Source organism: Motacilla alba, chromosome 18, assembly GCF_015832195.1.
Source record: "Motacilla alba alba isolate MOTALB_02 chromosome 18, Motacilla_alba_V1.0_pri, whole genome shotgun sequence".
Taxonomy (NCBI): domain Eukaryota; kingdom Metazoa; phylum Chordata; class Aves; order Passeriformes; family Motacillidae; genus Motacilla; species Motacilla alba.
Window position 1 is genome coordinate 9264317 of NC_052033.1, and position 27441 is coordinate 9291757.

The 27441-nt window shown below is 42.3% G+C and overlaps 1 protein-coding gene across 7 annotated transcripts in view; it reads left to right on the forward strand.

Moving 5' to 3' along the window:
- Nucleotides 1-27441, forward strand: part of CEP112 (centrosomal protein 112) — a 188269-nt gene that overhangs the window by 125879 nt on the left and 34949 nt on the right. For all 7 annotated transcript variants that reach the window (XR_005259386.1, XM_038157555.1, XM_038157551.1 and 4 more), the window contains one exon: nucleotides 17056-17145. Coding sequence is in view for 6 of the 7 variants with exons in the window: in XM_038157555.1 (XP_038013483.1) it covers nucleotides 17056-17145 (90 nt within the window). In the remaining variant the exon portion in view is untranslated. The remainder of the gene's footprint in view (nucleotides 1-17055; nucleotides 17146-27441) is intronic.

The window sequence follows — 27441 nt, forward strand, 5'->3', positions numbered from 1 at the left end:
ATTATCATTGTTGTCCTCAATGTTTTATTTTCCCTCCAGAAGGCACTTTGCTGCATGAAGTCCTTTTTATTCCTTGTTAACCCCAGAAGGGATGCCACCTGTCTCCAAATTATGGAGTTAAAGTTTCTATAACTGCAGAATAAAATATAAAGTCATGTACAGCTAAACTGTCTTGTTTTTAATAATGTGGACTAGGCTAATTTTGCACTGGAAAAATAGGGAAAAAAATTCAAAACCAGCCATAAAATTCACTGCTTTTAATTGACAAGACAGGAATAATAACACTGAGAGGGGTCTTAGGTAATTAAAAAGGTACAGACAAAACACTCTTATTAGTAAGTGTTAAGTTACACTGATATAAGCCCACACAGTTGGTAAAGGATAGACAAGGTTTAGAATGTGTTATGAGAAAATGGAAATCAGCTTTTTTAAGGCTGCTGTGATGCTCAGAGTTTACTGCTGCATTTCAAAGGCATTTTTCTCTCCAAAGAGCAGAAACACTTTTCTGTAGAGGAGAAAGTGGTGCTTAAAAAAGACAGAGCTGGGGAGATACCCAGCAGTTAGGAGGCAGAATGCCCAGGAGGAAGAGCCTGTGCTCCAAGGTCTGGGACTTTACTGGAGAGGAGGGGAAAAAAAATTATAAAGATAAAAACAAGTGTCTAATGCTGTCCAAAGACGGGGCATCTGTAAAACAGTCTGTGCACAGGGCTGTGTAGGCTTTCCAAGGGCTGTGCTTTGTTCCAGTTCCAGTGAGTTCCTGGAACACAGCCTCCTTCCCTGCTCCTGGAACAGCCTTGACTGCAGGGCTTCTCCAGCCGTGGAGGTGGAAACAGAATCTGTGTGAACCACGGCTTCCACCAACAAAAGGGTGCCGGGGAAAGCGACGGCTTCAAAGCCAACCTTCCGCGGGCCACAAACATTTCTAACTCTGCACTGAGGGCTTCTAAAGCCTGGCACAGCAAGGAGAGTTGCAGGGTTTGGCAAGCAGGGGTTTGGGGATGTGGACCTGCTTTGTTATCAGCGTCTCTTTTCCCTGGGAGATCTCTCTTACGGCCTGGCTCATCCCAGGGGTGAGCTGGAGCAGCACCAGCTTGCCCTGGCTGATGCCATTGTGCCTCCACCACTTCCAGCGTTTGTGTCCACATCCTTTTTTTTTTTTGCAGAGCTGTATGTTCTGCTCTAGGTTGCTTTTGATTTTGTGCTAATCGTGGTGCTGGCTGCTCCAGGGATATCAGCAGGAGAGAGTCACTGAGGATTTCAGCTTTGTGCATTAAAATGCTCCTGCCAAAATGAGTGTTGACTTAAGAAATCTTCAGATTCCACTTAGAATTTTCTGCTGGCTCTCCAGCTTTATATGTAACTGAAACTCAAGAAGATCAAATATCAAGAGTGTTTTTTAAAAAGCGGCTGGCTAACACTTTTGAATGGCACATCACAGGGAAATAGAAATATCTTTGTTAAACTTCACCATTTTCATAATAGTGGGACTTTTTTTAAGTGTAACAAGAGAAACCTGGAGAATCTGATACCTGTGCATGGTAACTATTTACCAATATTTAAAGGCAGGGTAGGAGAAGAATCAGGTGGTCAGTAGCACTCTTAGACTTTTTGAAAGGCATTGCCTTAATTTTCTATAACTGGAGTGTTTTTTCCATCCAAAATGAAAATACCTATTGTTTTGTTAGCATTAAAAGATTACTTACAAAGAGCTACAAAAGGAAAGCAGCCAAAGCTGCCATATTCCTGCCACTTTCTTGCGTCAGCAGAGTTGGGAATAAAAGAACTTTCCAAGTTACAGTGCTGCACTTGAAAAGGGAGAAAAGTCTGCGGCGACTTTTATCTGTGTGTTCAGCAGATCAGATGGCAAACTCACCCCCAGAGCCGAGCAGGGGAGCAGCTCTTGCCTTTCTCTGGAGCCCCAGTGTGTGAAACAGCACCAGGTACGACATCAAAAGGTCCAAATAAAAGTGTAAAGTTTGGGGTTTTTCAAAACACCTGTCTAATTAGCTCAGCTCGGTGTTTGCCAGCTCTAGCTCTGACTTTCTCACAGTTGTGTGCTCAGCAGAAGTGGCTTTTTCATCTCAGAGATTTGGGTAAGAGGTTAAACCTACAAACACTGTCACCAAACCTGACCCGTCGGCTCCTCGGCGCAAACCTATCCCATTTCCTCGCAGCATCAATCGCCCCATTGTGCCCAGCTAGGAAAGGTGAGGTGGAGCTGTTTGCCAGCTTTTTCTAGAGGGACAAGATCATTTTAATTGAATGTTATTATCAGCCAGTCCTTGTGGTTTGACATGGATTCAAAGTGAAGCTGCTCATCCGCTTAGAGAATGCGTAGGCACTAATGGAATAACCTCAGCGAGTTTTCGGATGCCTCCATCCTCAGGGAAATTGGTTTGATTTGCCCTTCAGTGGAAATTTTGTGTACTGTTGGCAGCCAAAATAGCACTGGAGTCCAGAAGCAGGAGAAAGTCTATTCTGTGTGTTGTACTCTGCTCCTTTTCCCACTAAAATTTCTGCAGTAGATATTTTCTGCTTGTACATCTCGTTGCCTTGCAGCCCAAGGAGCTTGCCTCTATGTGTTCATACAGCACATGTGTGCATAATAAGATGGAAAAGTAGATAAAAATATACTTTATTCTTCAAGCTTGTTGCATGTGGATGTGCATTTCCTGTCCATCCTCCATCCTGCATTGGATAGTGGGATGCCTTTCCTGGGAGCAGCTCATTGTTGCTGATTCTTGTTCCATCGTGTCTCAATTCACTGATTAACAGTGTCTGAGACAGTGAATATTTATTTGTTGACCCTTGAAAATATGCATGAGGAAGACTGAGGGCTTGAGGCTTATGGAGAAGACTGTGAACCTCAAGGCTGAAGCTTTTTCTGAAGTGTTTCTGTGCAGGCATCTGTAGTTTTGTATCTTTGGCCTCTTCAGCAAGCCTGACTGATTTATGGGGCAAAGAGAGTTCACCTGTTTTCTTCTTCAGGGGTCTGTGTATGAAATTTATTCTCAGGAAACTGAAATAAGTTGCCTACAGGATAAAATTTAGGACTTTAAATGAATTTCTTGGCAACATCTCCTCCAAAACTGTCAGATAACAGAGGAGTCAAAGAGCAGTAAAGCAGGGATGAGTCAAGCACAACCAAAACCTTACTACTCCAAGTAAGAAGGAGGACACAACATTTTTTTAACTTCTTCTGTTACTAAAACTGTCTCTGCTTATTTTTAGTTTAAGCCTTCACCACACTGAAGTCAATAACTTCAATTAAATCAACATGTTTTAATAATTACAAAACCAAATTCTTCAGCAATGATGGACCTTCATGTACAACTCTAATTCCTGATACAACTGAGAGAGTCACCTGCAGTGGTGTTGGAACTGCTTCACCGGCCTGGACAACCAACTGTGAGACCCAAATTCATATTTCCAGTGTTGAATTTGTCTTCTGTGTTTGGCACCTCCAGAAAATAAATCATCAGTGAAAACCCCAGATTGCCAATTATGAAGAGTTCATAAAGATTTGCTGAAGTTCAAAGCAAAAACACCAGTTCCTCACAGGTCAGGGCAGCTCTTCTAATGGTTCCTGCTTTGCCTCCAGCAGCAGCTCATCCCCAGAACCTGTTTATTTTTCTGCCAGGGCTGTTGGCAGGTGAAGAGAGTCACATCAGATCACCTCACTTGTATTTTATGCTGGAAACCCATGCCCTGGATCTGCCATTTTCCTGGCCCAGCATGGCATGAGATCATGGATTTCAAACCAGGCCACGTTGGCCATAGAAGACAAAACATGCAATGTCCTGTTCACTTCCCTCTTGAGATTTGCCAGGAAGTCCCAGTTCAGTTTTGCCCTGGGGTTTTCTGTCTCACAGTTCAGATCATCCTAAAGGAATAAAGCCTGGTGTGGGGAGGAAGGAGAGCATCACTCATTGTGTCCTGGAAACAGATCAGATTATTTGTAATACAAAGAGGAGTGGATGCAAGTTCTTCTAGAACCAGATCAGGGGAAAACAAACCGGTCCCTTTTCTAGGGAAATAATTGGCTAGGACATGGAAGCACTAAAACTCCATGCAGATATCCTGTGGTTTAGGAAAACACATCATTTGTGCACTTGCCAGGTGGGCAGTGGTGCTGGTCCAGACTCACAGAATCATTAAAGTTGGAAAAAACCTCTGAGATCACTGAGTCCATCCAGGCTCCTGAGAGTCGCTGTCTCAGCAGCACAACATTTTCATTTCAATGGAAGGTTGTGCTATCTCTCTTTTCAACTAAAACTGTTGAAAATATCTTAAACCCTGAAGTGCTGTAATGTTTTCCTTCCCATTTTTTATGTGAGTGCCCAGGGACTGCCGTGAGCTCCCACCTGTGGTACCATGGACCTCCTTGGCTTTTTCATTCCTGCTGCCAGCCTGACCCCCTTGCCACCCTGCACCCACCTTTCCACAGCAGGATCTCACCTGGAGGAGACCCAGGAGGAGGATGTGCTCACTCAGGGAGGGATGATGCCCACAAGGAGTGTCCAACCCCCTGCACGCACAGCGGGAGCCCCGGGTGCTCTCCCTGCTCTGCTCTCTGCCAGCTTTGTTATGTAAGACAGGGTAAAAGTACAAACAAGAACACTGAACATGAAAAGTTGAGTTTGTTTGCTTACTGAGAAGCCTGGCAGGAGCAGAATGGAACTGTATAAATAAAAATTCAGGCTGACAAATGTTAGGTACCTGCAGGAACACCTGCACCACTGAACCAAGCCAGGACTCTGCAGGCAGCTGGATGGAGAAATGCAGGGTGGGTATTGACACTCTCTGGCTCCAGAAAACATCTCTGTGTGCAAGAGATTTAAATTCCCCTTGCTTTTGTTTCTACTGTCAATATCATTCATGTCTTTTCCAGTTTTGCACTTGTAATTCAGCAAGGTAGAACAGCAATTACTGAAGACTATTTAACAATTTGGATATTATCAGTGGATTTTAATTGTCTGCCTGGAAACACCTTTGACCACAGCCGTGCTCTGAACTCCAAGGAGGGACTCCTACCTGATGTATTGTTTTCTTCCTGCTACCAGAATAACCCATCACTTTTACTCAATGTTTGTGTCTGTTCATAACCATTGTATGGAAATATGGAAATGGGTGTTTGCAAAGGAAGTTTGGTGATGCTGAGCACTCATTTGTGTTTCTAACTCAGCCTTGTGGTGGGTGTGAAGAGCTGATGTCCCTTCTCCGTCTCAGCAGAGGCCAAGCTCATTTGTGCTTCCTTATCAGATCCTGAACTAGATGGAGATTTATGAACTTAACCAGTACTGGAATTCTTAGATCTTTCACATTGTGCCATATTTCTTCTTGTTTTTCCTGCAGTTTTTGTCTCAGTTGTGATAAGGGGAAGGTTTTGGGATGCATGAAGTAGCTGTGCAGTTCAGCTGAGAGAAGTTAATGTGGAGCTGCACAAATGAGAAACTCGTGGTGCTTCAGAACCTGATCTGTTCTCTGTTATTTTTAGTCCTGCTGCATTTTAAAGATGTTGTCAATATAGGAATGTTGGGAACTACTTACGTATATTTTTAAAAAAGCTTTGTGTGCCTTTTGGGGTGTCTCAGCTGCCTTGTCAGGACCCTGTGGGTGTTCCTGGGAAAGAGAAGTAGGGAGATATCTTGGGGATGCCTGTTAAGGACTCAAGTAACTCAACGGGACTTGTGCTGGGTGGGACTGAGCTCCTCTCTGCCTGTGCATTTTCATGTAAGACTTTTCTGCCACAGCAGAAATATCTTCACGCTGCCACAGCAGAGTTCCAGCTCAAAACTGGGTTGAAACAGACTTAAGAAAAAACCCCACAAGAACAAACAAACGGACAAAGCCCCAAAGCTCTCAATGGAAATCAATCTGCTTTGCCACAACTGTGATAAGAGCTCTTGACACCCCACTAAAACTGTATCTGAGGCACAGCAATAGCTTTGGTGAGTGTTTTCCCCCTCTTATCCTCTTCCTAACTTGCCTGTGTATAAATTACACCTTATTCTTACCTCTGCTGGAGAAACTTTTAGCACCAAAAAATGCAGCATGGGCTCGAATGTTTAAATAATTGCTTTTAAAGGAAACAAACCCAGTAAATTTAAACTAGACAAATTCTGATTTTTTTTGATCGATGATTCCATTTCAGCTGTAAAGAATACAACAGAGTTAAAGAAATACAGTGATGAGGACTCCCAGAAACGAGTTATGCAGGAAGGAGAGTAAAATGTTTTGTATAAAAAGCTATCAGGAATATTTAAATAGGTCATGGAGCCTGACATTGTTCCTTGCTATGTGTATATGTCTCTGTGTATCTGAAATATTCTGCACGACTTTTGTAGAGCTCTAAAATGGATGGAAAAACTTCTGAAGAAACTGAAATAGATCTTCCCCATGTCTAATTTGGAAAAAAAAAAAAAGAACTTAAAGGATTTTAGAAATGTTTAGAAACATTACAGCAAGAATCTCTGTCATAGCATCATATGATTAACTAGATCAGAAACGTTCTGGGATGTTCTGATCATTTATGTTAATGCCTCTTTTAAAAAGTATAAAGCTAATGCTCTATAAAATAGATACTTGAAAAACAGTTTTGGTTTTTGGTTTTCCTCAGGCTACTGAGATTAGAGTTTCGTAATCTGTTTGACCAGCTGCAGAGGACGTTCTGTTTCATTTTTTTCTTTTTAAGTAAATGAGCTTCATCTCAACATGATTAAAAAGTAAAAAAAAAAGAATCAGCCTTCAAAAATACTCCGTTTTCACTCATACTTTTAAATAGGAGCAAGTGCATTGTCATGTCTTGTTGCAAATGTAATTGGGTTGGAGGTCATTAAAGACTTTGAATAAAAGAATTTCCAAGTTTTCAAGTGTGCATCCTCCCCTGTCAAGAATCGCCCCATTTTTGGCTTCCAGACATAATTTTAGCAGATATTACTTTGCTGCCTCTCACATCTCACATGTGTTGAGTCAAGCTCGCTCTTGTTCAGTTCAAAAAGCAGTGGTTTGCCTTGTGAGTTAATTTTGTTGATTAAGGTTACTTTGAAAGGTAAAAAGGCTTTATTAGATTTCTTTGTGTGTGCCTGTGTGCAAGAAAATGTGTGTTATTTTCTGTAATGGGAGAATTGCAGCAATACTGAGCACTTGATTGCACAAAATAAATAGCTTTTCTTTCATTCTTACTGGGAATCAGATTGGCCTATTGATTAGAAATATTTAATATTTCTGTTTTAAAAGAGCATAACAAAATAGGAGGCTTTGTAAGGCCTGTTAGAAGTGTTTATATTTCCAGGTCTTTGTGTATTCGTGAGGAGCAATGCATTTTAAAGAGACATTTGTAGAGCACCAGGGGTCTGCTGGAGCCTCTGGGCTGGCTCCAGGTGTGAAGTATCTGAACACCCACTTAAAGTGGCAGTTTGGTGATAAACCTGGTTGGGAGTGAAGCCCCGGGCAGCAGAAGATTGCCCCGTTCAGCCAGTGATTGATAAATCTGCTTTATCACGACTCAGGCCTTCTCCAAGTCATTGCAGGAAATTCTGCCTGAACCCCTGATGTTTGTTTTTGCAGAACTGTTGTTAAGAGTACAGCAAGCAGCAGAACCAGATGTTTTGCTGGTTAATTTGTGCTCACAATAGCAGTTTTTCAGTAGCACAGTGTTGACACAACGTTTTAGACGTTCTTGCGACAGAGCATCAAAAATTCAAAAAGTTGCTTGAAAATGTTGGAGCTGACATCAGGTCTTCACAGGAAACCTGCTCAGAGAATGGCAGACTCCTCGCTGTTCCCTTTGATTGCAAAGTGTTTAATAAAAAGCAAATTAGGAAATGAAAATTGTCTCGTGGATCAATCAGGCACAGCGGTTCCGCCTGCTCAGCATTATCTGTCAGACATTAACCTGATGGGGAGTGTTGTATTTTGGATAATAGTCTCAAAATCAGACTGAAAGGTTGACTGAAGAAATACCTGATGTATTTTGTGTGTGCTCTGAGGCTGATAACAAACTCTGCAGTTCAAGTTTTAATAACTTGGGGGGAGCTAAGAAACTTCAAAAGCTTCGTGATAAATGTTTTTGACAAAGTGTCAGCTGAACATTAGGCAGAATCTTGGTAAATCCTCTCATAAGTGGTTTAAAATGGAGTTCTGAACTTTTCCTTTATAAGTGTATGCTCAAGATGTCATGGTATCTTTGGGTTTAAAAGATTCATTTTATCTGGTAAATGTGCACCACTGGTGTTTCTGCCTAAACCTGGGTGAGTGCAAGGGGGAAGCAGCTCAGGGCTTTTCTCCTTTTGGCAGCCTCTGCTCTGCTCTTGACCATGACACTCGTGCAGGCTGAGAAAAAGGGGAAGCAGTGTTAAAGCAAACTGCCAAATACTCCAGGGAAATATTACAGTAAATCTTCCAGCTGTCAGGCTTTTGATTGACTTCATCACAACAGCCCCAAAGTGTCCTGGCCGTAGACAAAGCAGTGCTTGGACATGGCAAGTGCTTGTTGGGTTTTGTGGCCCGTTGAGAAAAGCAGATGAAAGCCAGTTTATTACAGCCTTTGAACCTTGCCTCCCTTTCCCTCCTGTCACCTGAGCCACTAAAACAAAGCAAAAACAATTCCCTCCTTGGCTCCTCCTGACAAAAATGCCCGACTTTACAATTTATGCTGCTGTTTTCTTTGAACTGTTATCTCTGCAGGACCTTATGGCATCCTTTGCCTTTCAAAAGAATTGAGTTTATAATGTCCTGCAGTGAAGCCCTGACTCAGCAAAATGCTTAAGCCCTTGCCTTATTTTATGTGTACAAATAGCCCTGCTGGTGCCATCAAGATATTTTAGGGATGTATCTTAGAATCATGGAGTCTTGAAAAGATTTGGGTTGGAAGAGACCTTAAAGTCCATCTCATCCCACTCCCTGCCATGGGCAGGGACATCTTCCACTGTCCCAGGCTGCTCCAAGCCTGTCCAGCCTGGCCTTGGGCACTGCCAGGGATCCAGGGGCAGCCCCAGCTGCTCTGGGCACCTGTGCCAGGGCCTGCCCACCCTCCCAGGGAAGAATTCCTTCTAATAGACCTAAAGACTTTGAAGGAAATTGATTTTAAAACTTTGGTCAGCCCAACTAGGTGTGTAAAGAAAATGCTGAAAACACATCAGTATCTTGCAGGAGCAAAGCAGGAAAAGATAGGCATATTCACAGTGCTCAGGAGATCTCTGAAAGACCCCAGATGAAGTCTGATGTGGAAATGTTATGGGACTGCTCAGGAGCTAATGCTGATGATCCCAAGTTTATAATGTACTGCCAGTCTCTTGCCTATGAATTGTCAAAAATGAAAATAGCTTATATTAGAGCCTGCCACACTGCAAAGTGTTTGCATGTATTTCTCTTTTATGTTAAATGACCTACTTTAGATTTTTTTTCTCCTACTGCTGGAGAGACTTGATTCTGTTCCTAGAGTCAAATTATTCCTTTTCTTTCTGAACCCCTTTCTTTCTTTCTTTCTTCCCACAGCCCCTCAAGGGCAGGATTTGTTAGACTTCCCAGGGGCATCTCCTGCTGGCAAATCTCTGAAGCCATAGCCTGGTGCAGCAGGGAGCTGCCTGACTGGTGGGGATGGGCAGAGCCCCCAGCTTGGAGAATTTTGCAAGATCTCCATTCCCATTTTGAAATGTCAGCAGAGTGAGCCAAACTTCCCAATGTGCCATGGTGTGTATGGCAGCTCATATTATTCATGCTGAATTCTGTGCCTTTGGAAATTACACCTTTTATCTGATTCCTGACCAAGAATTTTTTTTTTCTCATAATGGCAGCAGAAAATGGGCAACCAACTCTTGTAGGGACACATTTACAAAGGTATTGCCAATTTGCATTTTCATTCCGTGTTGTAATTCATGCTCACTCTTCATGAAATAGTGTTTAGTGGTTAAAATTAAATATTCGGCATGAAGAATCATGACAGATTTGCTGTCACTGCATAGTAGGACACTGTGAGGAGCAGCCTGTGCAGGTCTTCCCCTTTCCCCCACCCATCCAAAGCTGTTCCCAGCTTCACCAGATCCTGAAGTTGGACTGATGGTAACAGGCTGAGAGGTGAGTGAAAGTAAAATAGGAAAGAGAGATGTCAAATATCGCTTCAGGCATTTTAATTTCTGTTCCTGAGGAGCACTAAAGCCTAAATTTTCTGTACAGTCACAATAGCAATTGTAATATACCTATAGGATAGAGAAACAATTCATGCTGTTAAACACTGTGACTGTTTTCTGTGTAAAAAAATAGATTTTCTTTTCTCTCGCAGTAATGTTGGTCCCTGCATGTAGGTTGTGGAAAACCTTGTTTGCAAAAACAAAGCCATTGTTTTAACAGAAACTGCAGAAATTTTGCCTTTCATATTGAATCAGTAGCATAATGAGTCGTGGAGCAATAGTTCAACATCAAAGGAAACTTTTTGGATATATAGTGTGTTGCAACAACAGCGAAAAAGTTCCCACCAGAAAGGAATTTTGCCATATGTGAACAGCAAACATATGTATTAGGTTAAAACCAGAAGATTTCCTTTGCTTTGCACCAAAACCAAGAGAGAACTCCAAGTACAGAGGGTTTTTTTATTTGCAGTGTCATGGGCAGGAGCTCAGTGAAAACCCAAAAAGTGCTGAGGATGCCCCAACAATTTGGCTCAAGCATCACTATTTCACTTTTAAAACAGCCTTGTTTTGCTCTGACTCATGGCATTACAACAACGGTCTTCCCAGATATATTTGCCAAATTTATTTGTAGTAGTAATAAACCCAGATAAATCTATTTATCTCATGAAATGTTTTAGCAAAATTAATGGTTGTTTTTAAAAATCTGCATGGGATTCTTGGCTGCTTCCTTTGGATAGAGTTGTATTTGACTCTAAATTGTGAGACCACTTAATGTAAAGAAGTTTTTGCCCCGACAGCCAATAATTCTGGCTTCATGGAGAGATAAAGATTTTGAAAATTAAATGTTTTAATGACAAAATTTTAAATCATCTCCATGTGTATTTCTGGAAGAAAATTCTCTTTAATTTTTATTGACATTCACATGGAGCTTTTTTTTCCTCAAAGTTCCAGAGATTTTCTTCTCATGAACGAGGAGAGAAAACACATCAATGGATGTAAATTGAATTTAGAAGGCACTTGAAGAGAGGCCTGTATTCAGAATTATTGTTGGCACATGTTTTGAGGATGTAAAGTGGAAGCCTTCTTCTGTGGGTATTAGAAAGGAGATAATTAAGACTACAGTAGGTAATTAGAGTAGCTTTTATTACTGCATCTTTCATTAACTAATTATATTAATTTGGTAACATTTGAAAAATTCTTTGAAGATGAAAAGTGCTAACTCTCACTACCTTTAGTGGTAGCTTTACTCTGCACTGGTCATAAATTTCCAGGGCTTTTCTTGATACAGATGCACATCCATATGTGCAGAGTTGCTAATAAAAATTACATATTTCTAATAAAAAAAGACTGACATTATCTGGCATAATCTGATCAGGATGAGCAGCAGCTTTTCTGCTGGCACTTTTTGTTTCAAAGTGAAAATACATTGATACTTAATATTTTTAGGAAATTTTTCTCTTTTTTTTTTTGAAAGTGTCACTTATTAATTCAACCCTCAGAGCAGAGAGATAAATGGTTGTGATCCATGACTTCCCATTGATGTGATGGGATCAGGAATCAAGCCTTGACTGCTCTCAGGAACATACAAAAAATAGGAAATTATTTCAGGTTAAAGAAAGAAAACATATCACATTTGTAAATAGTTTCTTCACAGTTGTAATCAATACACCGAAATTAGGAATTGGCATTGTTTCTGTTCATGTAATTCTTCAGAACTGAACTTTCTTTCAGGTAATCCAACACTTTTGAAAAATACCCTGTGGTTAAAGGATAATCAAATCAGTTTTCATATACTGGAGACCAAATCCTTCCTGCATTTCTGTTCCATACTTGTTCCTGGGATTCTTCAAACTCTTACCAGCTTTTAGTTGATTCAGATCAAGCGCTGGAACTAACACCAAAAATTAATTCCTGCCTTGACAAGGGATTTTGGACTGCTGGCACTGCACCTTTTTGTCTCTTTAGGGCTCCTTGTCAAAACTCTGTGCTTTACAAGTTGGGTTTTTTTAAAAACCACCTTTTTTCCCAGCCTCAGTCTGCCCCTCGGGTATCCCACAGAATTCCTCTGATCCTGTGCATCATCCCAGCTTTCCTGGAGCCACAGGCCCAACTGCACAGGCAGCAACCCCACGTGTGCTGCTCCCTTGGGGCTGAAATAACCTCAATTTGGGGCTGAAATAACCCCAGTTTGGGGCTGAAATAAATTCTGTTTGGGGCTGAAATAAACTTCATTTGGGGCTGAAATAAACTCCATTTGGGGCTGAAATAACCTCAATTTGGGGCTGAAATAACCCCAGTTTGGGGCTGAAATAAATTCCGTTTGGGGCTGAAATAAATTCCATTTGGGGCTGAAATAAACTCCATTTGGGGCTGAAATAAAGTCCATTTGGGTCTGAAATAACCTCAATTTGGGGCTGAAATAAATTCCATTTGGGTCAGAAATAAACTCCACTTGGGGCTGAAATAAACTTCATTTTGGGCTGAAATAAACTTCATTTGGGGCTGAAATAACCTCCATTTTGGACTGAAATAAATTCCATTTGGGGCTGAAATAAACTTCATTTGGGGCTGAAACAAACTCCATTAAACATTTTGCTGGAGTTACTCCATCCCCAGTGGGATAATAGGGGAAATAAAAGGTGCCTACCCAGAAATGCAGCTCAGAGGTTCCTTTCTCCTTCCACATCATGGCTCTGGATCACAGTGGCTGGGATGGGCTCATGCACAAACTCCACTCCAGGTCCCAAAATCTGCCCGGAATATTCCAGCGGCGCCTTCTCAAAGCCGTTACTTTTCTCTTCCCTCCTTCCCCTGCCTCTCAATGCTGTGTGAGACCCAAACAATATGATTTTATTTTAGGATCCTTTCCATTTTTAGAAATAAATCAAATGAGTTTTCCCTTTCTCCAGCTGTAATTCACCCACATTGTTGCATTGGAGCTTATTATCTCATTTACATTTTTAAGAGCTTTTCAAAGTGTAGGATATCTGGGCTGGAAAGCAAAACATTTGGTTTCTTTGTTCTCTGGCCAACACAAAGCACTTCCAAGGTCAGGTATGGTGTAGACATTCAACAGCAAACATGTTTACATGGCATTTGAAAGCCCGTTTAACTGAAAAAAAAAATAATATTGTCTTTATAAGAGTGATGCAAGTCAGCTTAGCACAGCTGAGGGACGGGAATTCATCCGAACCTGGAAAAATTTAACTAAATAAGTTAAGTTTTGTTTTCTTTTCAGGGGAAAAAAAGGCTCTGGTGCTTAAAAATTGGCCTGGATTTTTATTTTTAATCCCTTTTTCTTCATCTCGGCAGTTATTATTCATAGGCTCTGCTGCTCTTTGGGCAAAATGTGACACTTTGAAGCAGAATTAAAACTGCATTTCTAAACAAAACAAAACATTGTTTAATTTTATAAAAGAGATGTTCTGGGGTGTACCTGGGGTGACTCCTCTGCTGTTTTTAAGAGTGTTCTACATGGCGAAAGCTTCCCTGTCTGATTCAGAGAAAGATCTGAGGTTCTGGTAGCTTCAGGAATTGCCATCAGCATTCCAGCTCTGGCCACTGCATGTGAAGCTTTTTGACTACAGAGAGAATTTCCAGTGTGATCTTCAAAAAGGTGCATTATTCATGACATCTCTCATGATCCCTCCTAGAAAATTAAAATCACGGGCAACAAACTTGCGTACTTCTAATTGCTATTTTCAGAGTTAATCACATGCAGGAATCTACAGCAACCATGAGATTTTGGTGTCACTTTTCCATTTTGACACGGCGTTGATCAAATGCTGAACTTTTGGTTTGAGTGTTTTTGCCATTGTGCTGATACAATATCTGGAGTACTCAAATGAACATTAATTACTCGTGGAATTTATGCAGCGCAGGAATAGTCCAAAAAGGGTCCAGTAAAGGTATTTGTGATTGATCCAAGGGGTTAGCTGAGTTGTTTTTTTGCCATCCCAAAACAAAACCTGCCAACAGCCAGTTACGATGTGATTGGAAAAATCTGGGAGTTCGTACAGTAAATTCTGGTTTGGACAAATAGTGAATGGAGACCTGGAAGAGTTGTTAGTTTGCTGTACTTACATGCTATAGTAAAAATACCTTCTTACTAAATTTAAATTTAAGACATTTTCTGCTTTCCTAATGAAATAAAACATGTGTGCTCTCTATGCTGGCAAACGCTGTCTAGAGTAGGTGAACCTAACAAAGGCTGTGTTATCTGAATTTCCCAAATTAAATGACTTTCAGATGCATTGCAAGCCCTCAGATTTAAAGGAACCTCTCGTTTTAACCTCTGCAGAAGAAGTTTGTTGTAAATAAGAGATGTAAAAATGGAGAAGAGAAGGAAGGAAGGAGCAGGGCACCAATTCCTTTGCCACCATGGGGCTGCTGTCCTGTGCAGGAACAGTTTGAGATCCAGTTTTGTACTCAGGAGCTGCAGATGGGAGTGATAGAAATCTGTTTTCTGGCACAAACACACATATGGACTCACATGTATCTCAACATTTAAATGCTATCTCTTGGCCAGCTTCAAAGTCCTGTGAAAGGGTCAGACTTGCTCTTGAGAACAAGGGAAGGATGAGTGATGTGTGATGAGGTTTCTTCCCTCCTTATTTTTCACCATTTGGGCTGGAAAAGCTGATCCTGAAAGAGCAGGAGAAGATGGGTCATACTTTGTAGTTTATCCAAAATGTGCTCCAGGAATGTTCCTGCGAGTCATCCTGGGCTGGTTATGAATGGACACTCTGGGGTTAGGGCAGGATTTTTGTGTAATTAATTGGGTTTTTGGTGATCTTCCTGCTATGTGGAATGACCCTGCTCCTTGTTGCATATCTGCACTGCTCATTTTAGCTTTTATGTTTGTTTGTGTTTTACCTCACAAGATAGATGTACAAAAAGCAAACAAAAGGCCTACAGTTCACATATCATTCCCACATATATTTCATTATATTAATGCAAATTCCTGGTACTGCAAGACTTGTTGAGTATTGAAGACGGGTTATGTATTCAAAGCCTGGATTTCAACATTTCTCAGAAGCTCTGATAGCATAAAAGTCCCTGGGCAGATTTGAAGTTCATGCTTGGGTCTGGTTACAATTTTTGGCATCAGAACATGTAACAGTCTTACAGCTATAAGACTTTAAAGTTAATGCCTGGCATCACTTCAAAACAGCGTTCAAGATCTATCATAAGTAGTCCTCTTATCTTATCTCAATAGCAATTTTATCCTGTAAATTATTGGAGAGTGCAGGATTTCGGTGCTGTGGAAAAGAGCAAGGCATTTCTGCTGTTAAATCTTTGCACCACGAGGACTTTTAATGATCCTGAGTTGTGCACAGGTACCCTGGGCTGCTGGAAGCAAACATAAACCATATGGCAGGTCCTGCAAAGCTCCCTGAGTCCGTGGGGTTGTTGGTCTCCCCTCTCAAGGGAAAGGCAGGGGCAGCAAGGGAGGTTTAGGTTGGATATTAGGAAAAATTCCTTCACTGAAAGTATGGTCAAGAACTGGAACAGCCCAGGGAAGTGGTGGAGTCACCATCCCTGAAGAGTTCGAAAAACAAATGAACGTGGCATTTCGTGATACGATTTAGTGACCATTGTATGGCTGGACAAAGACTGGACTCGATGATCTGGGAGGTCTTTTCCAGCCATAATGATTCTGTAATTCCAGGGTGCTCTGCAGAAGGCCTCTGTGCAGCTCAGCTTTTTTAAAAGCAGCACTGGAGGCTCCTTCAGTGGCATTTGCAGCATGAGCCCCTTCCCGGGTCCAGCCCCGTGCTCTTTTCTGATGGGTATCAATGCCCCGATTTCCTGCCATACAAAAGATAACTCCAAATATTCCCTTTCTGCAGCCACAGCCGCCTCTGTGCTGGTGTCAATCCCCCATCCACATTGTGCACTTTGCTTGGAGTCAGCACTTGCAGTTAACAATGCCTTTATTCAAGCTGACAACATCGCTAAGCTTTTAGTAAATGTGTAAGTAAATGTTAAGCGTGTATTCAAACATCCAACAATGAGGAGGAAACTTTCAAAACAAACAAAAAAAAAATCTTTGAAACTTTGTATTGTTTGTTTGGTGTGTATCTGTTAGAAATAACACAGACTATCAGTTCCTTGGGGCACGCTGTTCCTTTGTTAAGCATGTAACAAAAAGATCAAGGCTCTGAGTGACTGCTGGAATAAAAATAAATGTATAAGGAGAACAATCATGACAAAATAAATTTGTCGATGCATTTTATGAGCTTGGTTTAGGAGTCATTACTTCTGAACTAAATAAGGATTGGGTAGTTGTGGTAAAATGACATTATCACATTATTCCTTTTATTTATTGCCATTTATACTTCATTTGTAGATCACGTGCTAGATTTGACTACAGGGCAGGAGGGGAGCCCCTCATCTCGGCCAGCATCCCATTTCAGTAATATGGAATACATTTCCACTCCAAATTCCAGACATTGTTTTCCAGAGAGAGGATTATTCTGGCTTAAAGAAAAAAACTTGGTACACTGCAGAACTGCTCCTAAGAAGCTCAGGTTGTGCAGATAGGATGACAACAAAAACCTGGGACATTTGCAAATGCAAATCTTGCAATATTTCCATTTGCCTTTCAACCTTTGAGAGTATTTCTTACATTTTTAGGATGAATAGTCTGTAAAAAGATATAAAAGTAATATATTTTTAGGATGAACAGCCTATAATAGGATAAGACTTTTAAGATGTAACTACTCTTGTTCAGTCCGTGGTCCCATCTGTGCAATGTAACTTTTCTGAGTGGCCAAACTGCCTCTGTCATGCCTCAGCACCGAGTCCAGCTGGACTCACAGTGCTCCACGTCCTTCCCCAGCTCGTTGAAGACGTGACCTGGAAGTTTTGCTGCCATCCCGTGTTTCTCACGTGTGTTTTGCATCCCTTGCTGTTGTTCCAGGCCTTGCAGGACGAGGTGGAGAATTACCGTGGGCAGATTTATGATGCTCAGAGGAGGCTCCAGCGCAACGAGCTGAAGGCCCAGGAGCAGGTACTACTACTGGGTGCTGTCCTCACCCCTTGAGCAAGGAGGTGAAATGGTTAAAAATAATCCCTTCCTTCAAAGCAAAAGCACATATTTTCCTGCAAAATTCTCAGCCAGCTTTCTTTTCTGTTTTGTTGGTAATAAAAGAGAATTAAACTGTCTGAACCCTTCAGGCAAATACTTATCTGCTGCTCTCTATTGCAAGTTGGTATTTCAGCTATTCGAGCTGCTAAATGATGCATTTATTTTGAACTGACTGTTTGCAACTGACTGTAGAGTTTTTAATAAAGGTTTCTGAGACTCTTCGAACCTGTTCTTTAATGGTTTGTATGAAAAGAAGTAAAATTGGACAATAACAGCTAAAAATAATCTTTAGTCCTGATCTTCTGCATTCATTGTCCAAACATGTCTGTAAACAGTTTCAGATGATTAATAGTGCTAAATTTTTTCTGGACACTTACAGTGAAGTCAGAGATTATTTAGTGCGCTTTGAGCAAAATAAAGTGTGGTGTTTACAGGCAGTGTTGGAACAGAAAGTCAATGATCTGCATTCAAACCAGATTAAATTGAAATATTCAGGAGAATATGCAGGTGATGAATGCCTGAATCAGATAGGAATTTATGTATTCCTAATACAAATAAGGTTCTGGAGCATTTGAGAACTTTATTTGGTGCTGAGTAAACAGTATCAACAGCATATGTCCTACATAAAGCATTTCTAACTCTATACCTGCAGGAATAATCAGTTGGGGTGGGTATAGGGGATTAATAATCATTAATTTCAATTTTTTTTCCTCAGTTTTGTCATCCTACTGGCACATGGGAATTCTCTGTCACCCTTGGTGTTTAATTGATGTATTTCTTTGCTGTTCCCTTCTGTCCCCCCTCTGCCTCCCAAACCCAGATGTTGGGCCAGTCTCATCCTGGGCTGCAGTGCCTGCAGCACTGGAGGAGTTTGGTGCAGTGAGTGAGCTGGCCTACAAGCATTGCATTTTGGCTTCAGAGTCTCCTGGAAAAGAAGGAGGAAAATCAGCTCTTTAAAGCATGGTTGTCCCTCCCAGGGAACAGCTGCATGCTGTGAGGGATGTCCTCTTCCAATTTTTTTTCTTTTTTTTATGTTTTTCTTTAGTCTCTGCCACTGCCATTTTGCCTTTTTTTTTTTCCTGACCCGTTTTGAGAAGGATCCAGAAGAAGAAATAAAAAGTGACTCATTAAATACAGAGGTAGAAGGCTGCACATGCAGATTCATGGGGTGCCTTCAAGGTTTCCTCCTACATGAGCATCTGCTCCAAACCAGCCTACAGAACTCTCCTGTCCAGACTAATTAATGAAGGACTAGTTCAGATGGTAACATCCTGTTCCCCAGTATAAGGGAACAGGAATGTTATTGAAATCACACTGTGCTGTCCATCTTTGAGCTTGATGTGCTGGCAGATTTGGTAGAGCTCATATCCAAGTTCCTCAATGGTCTTGTCTCTGCCTTTCATCCGTTGGGACTTTCTGAAGCAGCTGGAGCCACTGAAGCTGGTTTGGTTTAGGTGGCTTTGGTCTATTTTGCAGAGAAACATTTTGGAAGTTGTTACTTGTCTCCTCTGTGATTGGTTAATTCATTAGTTCTGCTTATCTCTCCAGAAGAAAAATGCAAAAGTGACAGGTCTGACATGTTTCCAGTTTACTGGGTTTGGCCAGGCTACCTGTAAACATGTTCATCAAGTGTTAACAGTAGTTAACAAGTCATCAGCCGATCAGGGACTTGAAATATTCAGGGCAGTAACTTGATTTCTGCTTTTACCAAATACTGTGTGAATCAAAATTGCATAAAACATGGAGATTTGGGCTGGCGCCATTACAAAAGCCACTTTTCCAAGCTTTTACATATCTATAAATAAGGAGGAGCGAGGGTTAAAGAGCTTCTGTTTCTCATTAAAAGGAAAAATCTTGTGTTTTGATTCTATAACAACAACAAACAAATGAATGAGACATGAAAAAACATTTTGTTGTGCTTTTAATTAAAACTAAAAAGCTGTTTCTCGTTATGGCTTGTTGGGTGGTATCTTAGTGCTCCATGCTGGCCGTTTTTCCAGTGCAATGTCCTCATAACTCTTCAGCCTTTAGGAGTGACTGACAGAGCCACAAAGTTTAACTCTTTGTCACAGTGACCCTCTGGTGATCACACAGGCTCAACCTTTCGTTATTATAATCATCCAGAGAGACAAACTATCCTATAAATAAAGGGGAGAAAATACTTTGGGCTGTCAGCAAGCCCCGAGCTGCTCTGGAGGGGAGCCTGGTGCTGCACTGGGAGAGGAGCTGTTGTTTTCATGGAGCTTTTCCATTCCCATACTTTGTGTTCTTGGATGAACTCGTGTTTACTCCTGTTTAGTTTTTCTCTCCCATTTTACAGCGTGGGTCGGTGCAATCACTTTGTGTCTGTGTTGTCTCACCAGTAGTGCCATATGGCAGTGATCTCTGGATGGTGGGTTCCAATCACATTTCTCAAAAGCGCTGGCTTAAATAATTTTATCTTTTCCATAAAGGTTGTCCTGTCTCTGTCGTGGTTTTTCAGAGTAATGCTGCACTTTGAGAGTGGAGTCCCAGAGCTGTATCATCTTTCTTCAGGTCAAAATGTTGGATGTTTCCTTTAAAAATTAGATGTCCAACATCTTGAGACATAAATAACTGTATTCATGGAAAGTGATAAACTGGCAATAAATGTGAAAACTGTAATAGATCGTTTTATATATATTGTTATTGTTGAATGTATATGGTCACAGGACTGTTAAAGCACTCTGGGAAGGTTTTCTGGCAAATTTGGGTGTGTCCAAACCACTTCCTTGCAAAGCAGCAGTGAAGTTTCTTGTATCTTAGTCCTACATGACTGTGGGATCAGCTTCCTGTCCAGTGATCCCATTGTGTTCCCATATCATGTACTTCGGGAGTGAATGTATCCCTTGGTTGTCTCTGATGTGTGCCTGGATCTAATGTGAGACAAAGTTTCCTACTAAACATTATTTCTTGAGTCCCGTGGCTTTGTGCATTTGTCAGTCATAGTTAAAAAATCCCCATTGTTCCTACAGGAGGCTCTGCATCCTGTGAATGTGTAATTAAAAATGACACACTTCACTGGGAGCTTAATGAATCCAGGAATTTAGGCATGTGCAATAAGTTTTGCTGAAATGGAGTCTGTATAAAAATTCATGGTAGTGATCTTTTTTTTTTCTATACTACCTAGATTTCTTTAGCATTCATTTCATTTCAGACTCTTTTTTGAAGGGTAATCACCCCAACTCAGTTTACTGAAAAGCACCAAGAATCTGTCTTTTGGGAATTACACACAGGAATTTTCTCAGGAAAAAAAAAATCCTATTCTTTTCATTCCTTGTTCCAATGTTTCTAGCCATAGATTTGGGTTGAGTATGATATAAAATTTGGGATAACAGAGGAGAAAAAAGTTCCTCGTGTTTGCAAACACTATAGATACTCAAACCATAGGGATACCTCCAAACAGTCAAGTCATAAATAGAGTTTTAAAGGAGATTCTGAGACAGAAAATCAATTAGGTTCAATTCATTAATATTGCTGAGGAAATGGAGGAGGATAGCAATGGAGGTTTTCAGCCCTTTAATTTCTTTTTCCTGAAACAGATTATAAAAAAAAAAGGAGAAAGGAGTTATCTGAATGAGGATGTTATAGAAGTATTTGGCATAAAATGGAGCAGCTTAGTTTAAGTGGATTTCACTCATGTTCAAATGAAAACAGGAGTGATAATTGCAAGAGAGCCATGATTCAAAAGCATTCAGCCAGTTTTCATTTCTAATGTTTATTATCCTGACTTGCTCGATTTTTTTATGACTGCTGGATATTTACCACATTCAGCCCAACTTACAGTTTCCATGCCAACTAAATATGTTTGTTCTGAGATGAATGCTGTGATGCATCCTTCTGAAATTTCAGTTGCTGTGTAGCACAGAGGAACTTCTAAGGTTTGCCACACCTTCTCCTTGGTGGGAATAGTGCTGCTGCCAGTGGATTTGTGGAGCTGGGAGCAAGGAATCAGTGAGACACAGATGAGCAATAGACATTGATGTCCACAGTATGAGTCCCGAGTAGTTCTTAATCTGATGGCTGGAACATTTGAGTAATATTAGCTCTTTAGTTTAGGGCTTTTGGGCCATATTTCTTCTTGGAAATTTTCTAGTGGAGGTTGTCCCTGCCCATGGCAGTGGGATTGAAATGAGATGATCTTTAAGGTCCCTTCCAACCCCAACCATTCCATGATTCTGTGATTTCTAAAGGTATCGGAGAGTTCTAAATACCATCAGATGGCAGCCTGGGGTGCCTGCCTCAAATTTGCAGACTTTCTCCAAGTGTTATCATTCTCAGAACATGTTACAGTCAGCCAGAATCAGGTAAATAAGCTCTAGATTAGGATATTGAAAAGCCCAGGTTGGCTTTGTGGCCAGCTGCAGGTGAGGAGGATGGAGGGAGCCTTTGTGTCACCGAGCCAAGGGACACTTTGGGAGCTGAGACCCAGCCAGTCAGCACGGGCTGCAGGTGGTGATGAAATTCTGCTGTTTGCTCCACGTGCTTCAATCCACGGCACTGAAACACTTCCAGAATTTCTCCCCCAGAGACCCATTTCTGCTCCCACAGAAATGGGAAGCCCAGCCTGGATGTGGAGGATGTCAAACCACAGCAGTGATTCACCAAGAGCAGCCCTTGCTGGGGCTCAGCAGCCTCTGGAGCCGTGGGGAAAAGAGTGAGATCCTGAAAGAAATTTCCACTGTGACTTTCAGGAACTGCACCACCAAGTATTGTCCCATTGAAATAGTTCCTGTGGTTTCTGCCTCTGACCAGCAGGATGGATGGATGGATTGGAAGAGTGTTTTTGTGCAGTTCTGTGTGGCTGAGGAGGGACCTTCTGTCATCTCCTCCATGCACTGCTCTGCTGACACCCCCAGCACTGGGGTCAGGAGGGACCTGTGTGTTTCAGCTGTTTTCCTACCATAAAAACTTGTGAAAAATGCAGGGGGCCAACAGGCAGAGGGACAGCTCTGAGCTCCCCACAGGCTGAATATCTGATGGTTCCACATCTGCACAATAGAGGATTTCTTTTCTAACTACTTGTGGTGCGAAAATTTCGTATTTCAAGTATTTTTATTGAAAAGAAGATGTTGGAGAGCCACAGACAAGCAGTGAAGAATCCAGTGGGAGTGGGAGCATTGCTCAGGCTGTTTGGCACCCACAGACCACAGCATCCAGTTCTGAGGGGGTTCTGGGTCTCTCTTCAGCCTTCCCAGTAGAGACTGGTGGGCAGGAATCACTCTGATCCTGGTTCTGTCTCTGTAAGGGACCTTTCATGGATGTAGGTGCCCCATGGGTGTATGGCAATGTTGATTTCATACAGTTTTGTTTGGGTTGGAAGGGACCTTAAAGATTACCCAGTCCCACCCCCTTCCATAGACCAGGTTCCTCCAAGCCCAGTCTTGAACACTTTCAGGGATGGGGCATTGTGGACTTTGGGTACCATAAATGACCACAGGCATTGTCTGGAGCCCAATTCTACCACTTTTTACCTTAGTAGGTGCCTCAAATCCATTGATATATTCATTAATCACTTTGATACAACAGCACCCTTCAGTTTTTAATTAAGACTGAGATTGTTAGGATAAAGCAGGATTTTGCATTTGCCACATTTTATATTTGTGTATCATTTCCTTTAATGGTGAGCTATGAAAGGAAAGAGAATTACAACGAATATAGTAAATTGTTCTGTATGGCATGGGGTTTCAGATTAGCAGGAGGAGATAGAAGCTGAGATTCAAGCACAGAAAAACAGCTTTGCAGGTGGGATTTGAAAGGAGGTGGAAATCAATGGAGTTAAAAGTTCCCAGGAGCTCCATATGGCAGGAACTGCAGGAGAGGAGGCTCTCACCAACTGTGCAAAGGGAAAAGAGTCGAGGATAGTGGTGCATGTGTGGAAGCCAGTGATCAAATGTTAGCCTTGGTAATCAGACACAACTGGAAAACACACAAATATACACCTCCTGAACAGAACGGAATGAATTATTGGAGCTTGGTGGCCAGCTGGAGAAAGACAGCAAATAGAAAGTACCGGACAAATAGTTAAAAGGGAAATAGGAATGGTTACCAAAAAACATAGAAGCATATGGCAGCATGCAGGAATTGGAGAGTGTTTTAAAATGTCACTTTTCTTGCTCTTTGTCTTAAATAACAGTGAATGGGAGAGATTGTCCCTTTAAGAGGGCAGTACCTCCTACTAGAGCATCTGTGGTTTGCCTACATGTTACCCATGAAGGGAACTTTGCTCTTTCAGAACCTGTTAAAATAGGACTACAGAGAACAGTGATACTGGTGCTTAATGCAAGGAATTAAAAGAAAAAGGAAATAGGGGTGTCTGGAGGAGCCTGTGGATGACACAAGAACAGAGCAGCAAAACCTCATCTCCAGTCGTGCTCCCAGCAATGCCTGTTCAATTAGGAACTGTCCCCGTCTCTTTTTCTAAGAGATGGAGATAAAAAGGACTGGGAAAGACCAACTATATGGTGATCTTTACCTTAATGTAAATTCTAAGCCACTATTTTGCTGTCAGTTTAATCAGCACCAAATGCCATCCATGGCAATCCAGGCAGTGCAGCCCTGTTTCTGCTGCACTGCCCATCCTTCCCAGCCCTGAGGCTCTGCAAGCCTGGCAGCTGCTTTTCCACTGGAGACGCTGGTTGGGTTTTTGTTCTTGGGAATGGTGGTCGTAAAAGTAGCTTCTGATTATTATCTACAGAGCTTTGCTTGTTCACAGGGTCGGTGTGAAAATGCAGATCCTGATCCTGCTGCTGCTGAGCTCTGTCAGCCCTCGCTGGCCTTGGGGAGCACTCGGCACCTCCTGAATCAGGCACTGAAACCTCTCCCTGCTGAGCCACCCCGGATGGGAGGGATTGTGTGGAAGGTGGCACGTGCTGGAATGTAAAACTGAAAGGCATAAATGTGTTCCAGCAGTGGTGTCAGAGATGCTCAGAGCTTCATTTCAGACTTAATTATCCTGATAGTGCATGAGGAATGGCCAGAGGCAGAAATTAACCCCATGTGTTGGACCTGGTGGTCCTTGTGGGCCCCTTCCAGCCCAGAATATTCTGTGATTCCATGTTCTCAGCTTTGGCCCAGCAGCACTGGGGAGCAGCTGGGCTGGTTTGGGTCTGGTTCCTCTGGATCAGGGGGTGTTAGTGGGGTGTCCCCCTGTGTCCCCCCTCACCCTGTGGAGGGGACAGCCCTCCTGCTGCAATCCCGACCTCCTGGGCCAGCAAAGGGATGGCAGTGACAGGAGCTGAAGGGAAGAGAGCTGGGGAAACAAAGATGGCATCTGCCATGAGTCATCTGGAAGGAGAAGAAAATAAGTCCAGGATCCTCCAAATCCCAGCTGGAACAATAGCAGAGCCCTGGAGAGGGGGAGGCTGAGGGAACAGCGTGAATTTTCTAGCCACAGCATTCCTGGTTGTTCCGTGGTGTTGACAGTGAAAGCTTTTATTCCTCTCCAAGTCGTGTAGTCCCAGGAATGCTGTTCTTGCCATATGCAGCCCACTGGTGGTTTTTTTTTCAAAAAGCTTCTTTTGCAGCTATGAATTATATGGACTCAGATTGCTTAACTACAATCAGAGGATTTTCCAGGTGGGAGATCTTGTTCAAGAAAAGAGAGATGGAAACACAAGCCACCGAAGTAACAAGGCCACTTGGATGCAGGTTGGGAAAAGAAAATAAAATGACCTGGAGCAGCAAACTCAGTGCCCAGCGAGGAGCTCAGCAGGGCTGGAGGTCCCCGTGGGTCAGTAAAACAACAAGGCAAAAACGTCTTGGATGCTGGGATGGTTTACTGGCTACAGACAGACACACAAAGGGGACAGCTATGCCACCAATTTATCTTTTATTGGAACTGTCAGGACAGGGGAGGTGCTCCAGCAGGATTTTCTCAGTGGAGAGCAACATGGTGTTCACTTGACAAAATAACTCGCTCAGCTGATCTCGCCCGGTCGCTGTTTTCAGCTGAGCCAAATCCGTGGGATTTATGGCATTCATTACTTTTCTTAAGAACTCGAGAACATTTGTATCGAGTTGCACGCTGTTCCTCCAAATCTGGGAGAGCCATATTTCAACAGCCCTTGCACAGTGAGAGTCAAAATTCCCCCTGCCTGGAACCAGACTGGAAAGCGGCGGATATTCGTGTTTGGTGATTTTCTGCAAAGACAAATGTGCAGACCTTGATCTTCACTGAAACAATTGGTACATCACTGGATTCTTCTTTAGGAAAAATCATTTCAGAAGATTTCAAGCTCCAGTTCAATGTTCTCTTACAACAGAGGCCGGAGGGATCTGAAATTGAAGGAAATTGCCAATTTTGGTTGGTTTGTTCCTGGGTTGGGGACATTGTTCAGCGTCCCCCAGGCCAGCTGAGGGAGGAAGGGGCACATCTGGACTCACAGAGTTTTGCAGGAGTGGAGCTGTGCTCACTTAGACTTCAGGAGTGCTGAAAAGCAAAGGAGGAGTCCCTGCAATTAGGGAGCATACAAACAAGTGATTAATCATTCTTTGCATGTTGGATTGGTTCTTTGCTTGCGTTTTGGTTTTTATTTTTTGGTGGATTCTTTTGGTTGGTTTTTTCTGTTGATTAGGGTTTTTTTAAATTGGGGTGGCATTGTAATATTTTGTCCTTCACTTGCCCTTTTCACAATGCTTTCAGAAAATTCCTTCACCTGAATGAAGCTGACCTATGCATCATCATTATTATTGTTAATATTATTATTACTACTACTACTACCACCACCTTCCTTTAGAAGGAGGATTCTTCATTCTGAGATTAAATTATCTCCCTAAGACTGAAGGGGTTATTTTTACCTGCTTGGAACCCTCACCTGTCTTCAGATTTATTGCAGCAGATCTTTCCTGTCTCCATTCAGAGATGTTGCAGAACAGATCCATAACCTGTTTAAAGAGGTTTTTTTTTCTCTTAAACAGCATTATAGCACACAACTGTTGATATAGGAAAGGATTTAGGAGAGACAAGAAACTTTTCTCATCTTATTCACCCTGAAACATGAAGAAAATTTGATAATGACTAAAAGATCCTAATTATGCCTTTTGGTCACTATCCTAGTATTTCCTGGCACACATTATGCTGCATAAATATTATAGACAGGTAGAAATTAAAATACTAAAAAAGCCACAACACCCTGGTTAAGGCAAGTATCTTTTGATTCTTATCTGACATAAACACAAAATTAACTTCATGCCCTTCAAGACAAGATTTTTTTCTTAAAGGAACCACTTTCTGTGGTCCCTTCATTTACTTCAGAGTTTCTTTTGCAGTTTCCGTATGCTCCCCTGGATCAGATAAAGTCATTTACAGCTGGAAGGCCTGGAGAAGATTGTATTTGTTTGGGACTTTTGAATTTGGGATTTTTTGTTTTTTATGAGATGGGTATTTTGCAGCAGGGATGAACTCAGCATCACAGAGCTGTGGAAAGTAAGGAGGGAAGAGATGGGTGTTGGGAGCCTGAGCAGGATCTGGTGGAGAGCATGGAAGAGACACAGAACAAACACCCTGTGCTTTGCAGGCTGGTGGTGGCACATGGCTGAAATTCATCTGGTCACCTTGAAGATGCTGCATTTCTCCTGGATGTGCTTGGGTTGTTTCTTTCAGAAAGGAAGGAGAGAGACTGGAGCACAGCGAGGAGCCAGTGGAGCATGTTCCTGTGCTCCCACCCTCTCCTAACCCAGGCCCCAAACATCCCTGTGAGGTTTGTAGAGAAGATGGGTGGCTGCAGAACTGAGCTGTGCCAGCAGAAGACTCCGGGGAGCAGTAAAAAATTGAAGCTGATTTCACAGAATTCACAGAAATCCCCAGGTTGTCAGAGCCCTTCAAGATCATCGAGTCCAACCCAGCCCCAACCCCTCAGCTAAACCCTGGCACCCAGTGCCACATCCAGGCTTTGTTAAACACACCCAGGGATGGGGACTCCACCACCTCCCCGGGCAGAACATTCCAGAACTTGATCCCCCTTTCTGTGAAACACTTTTTCCTGCTCTCCAGCCTGTATTTCCCTTGGTGCAGCTCGAGGCTGTGTGCTCTGGTTCTGTCAGTGCCTGGAGAAGGAGCCCAGCCCAGCTGAGCACAGGCACCTTTCAGGGAGAAAGCAGATTCTGCAGGAGAGCCCAGGGAAGTGGTCACCACCATCCCTGGAGGGATTGCAGAGGTGTGTGGATGTGGTGCTGAGGGACCCTGGCAGTGCTGCTTCC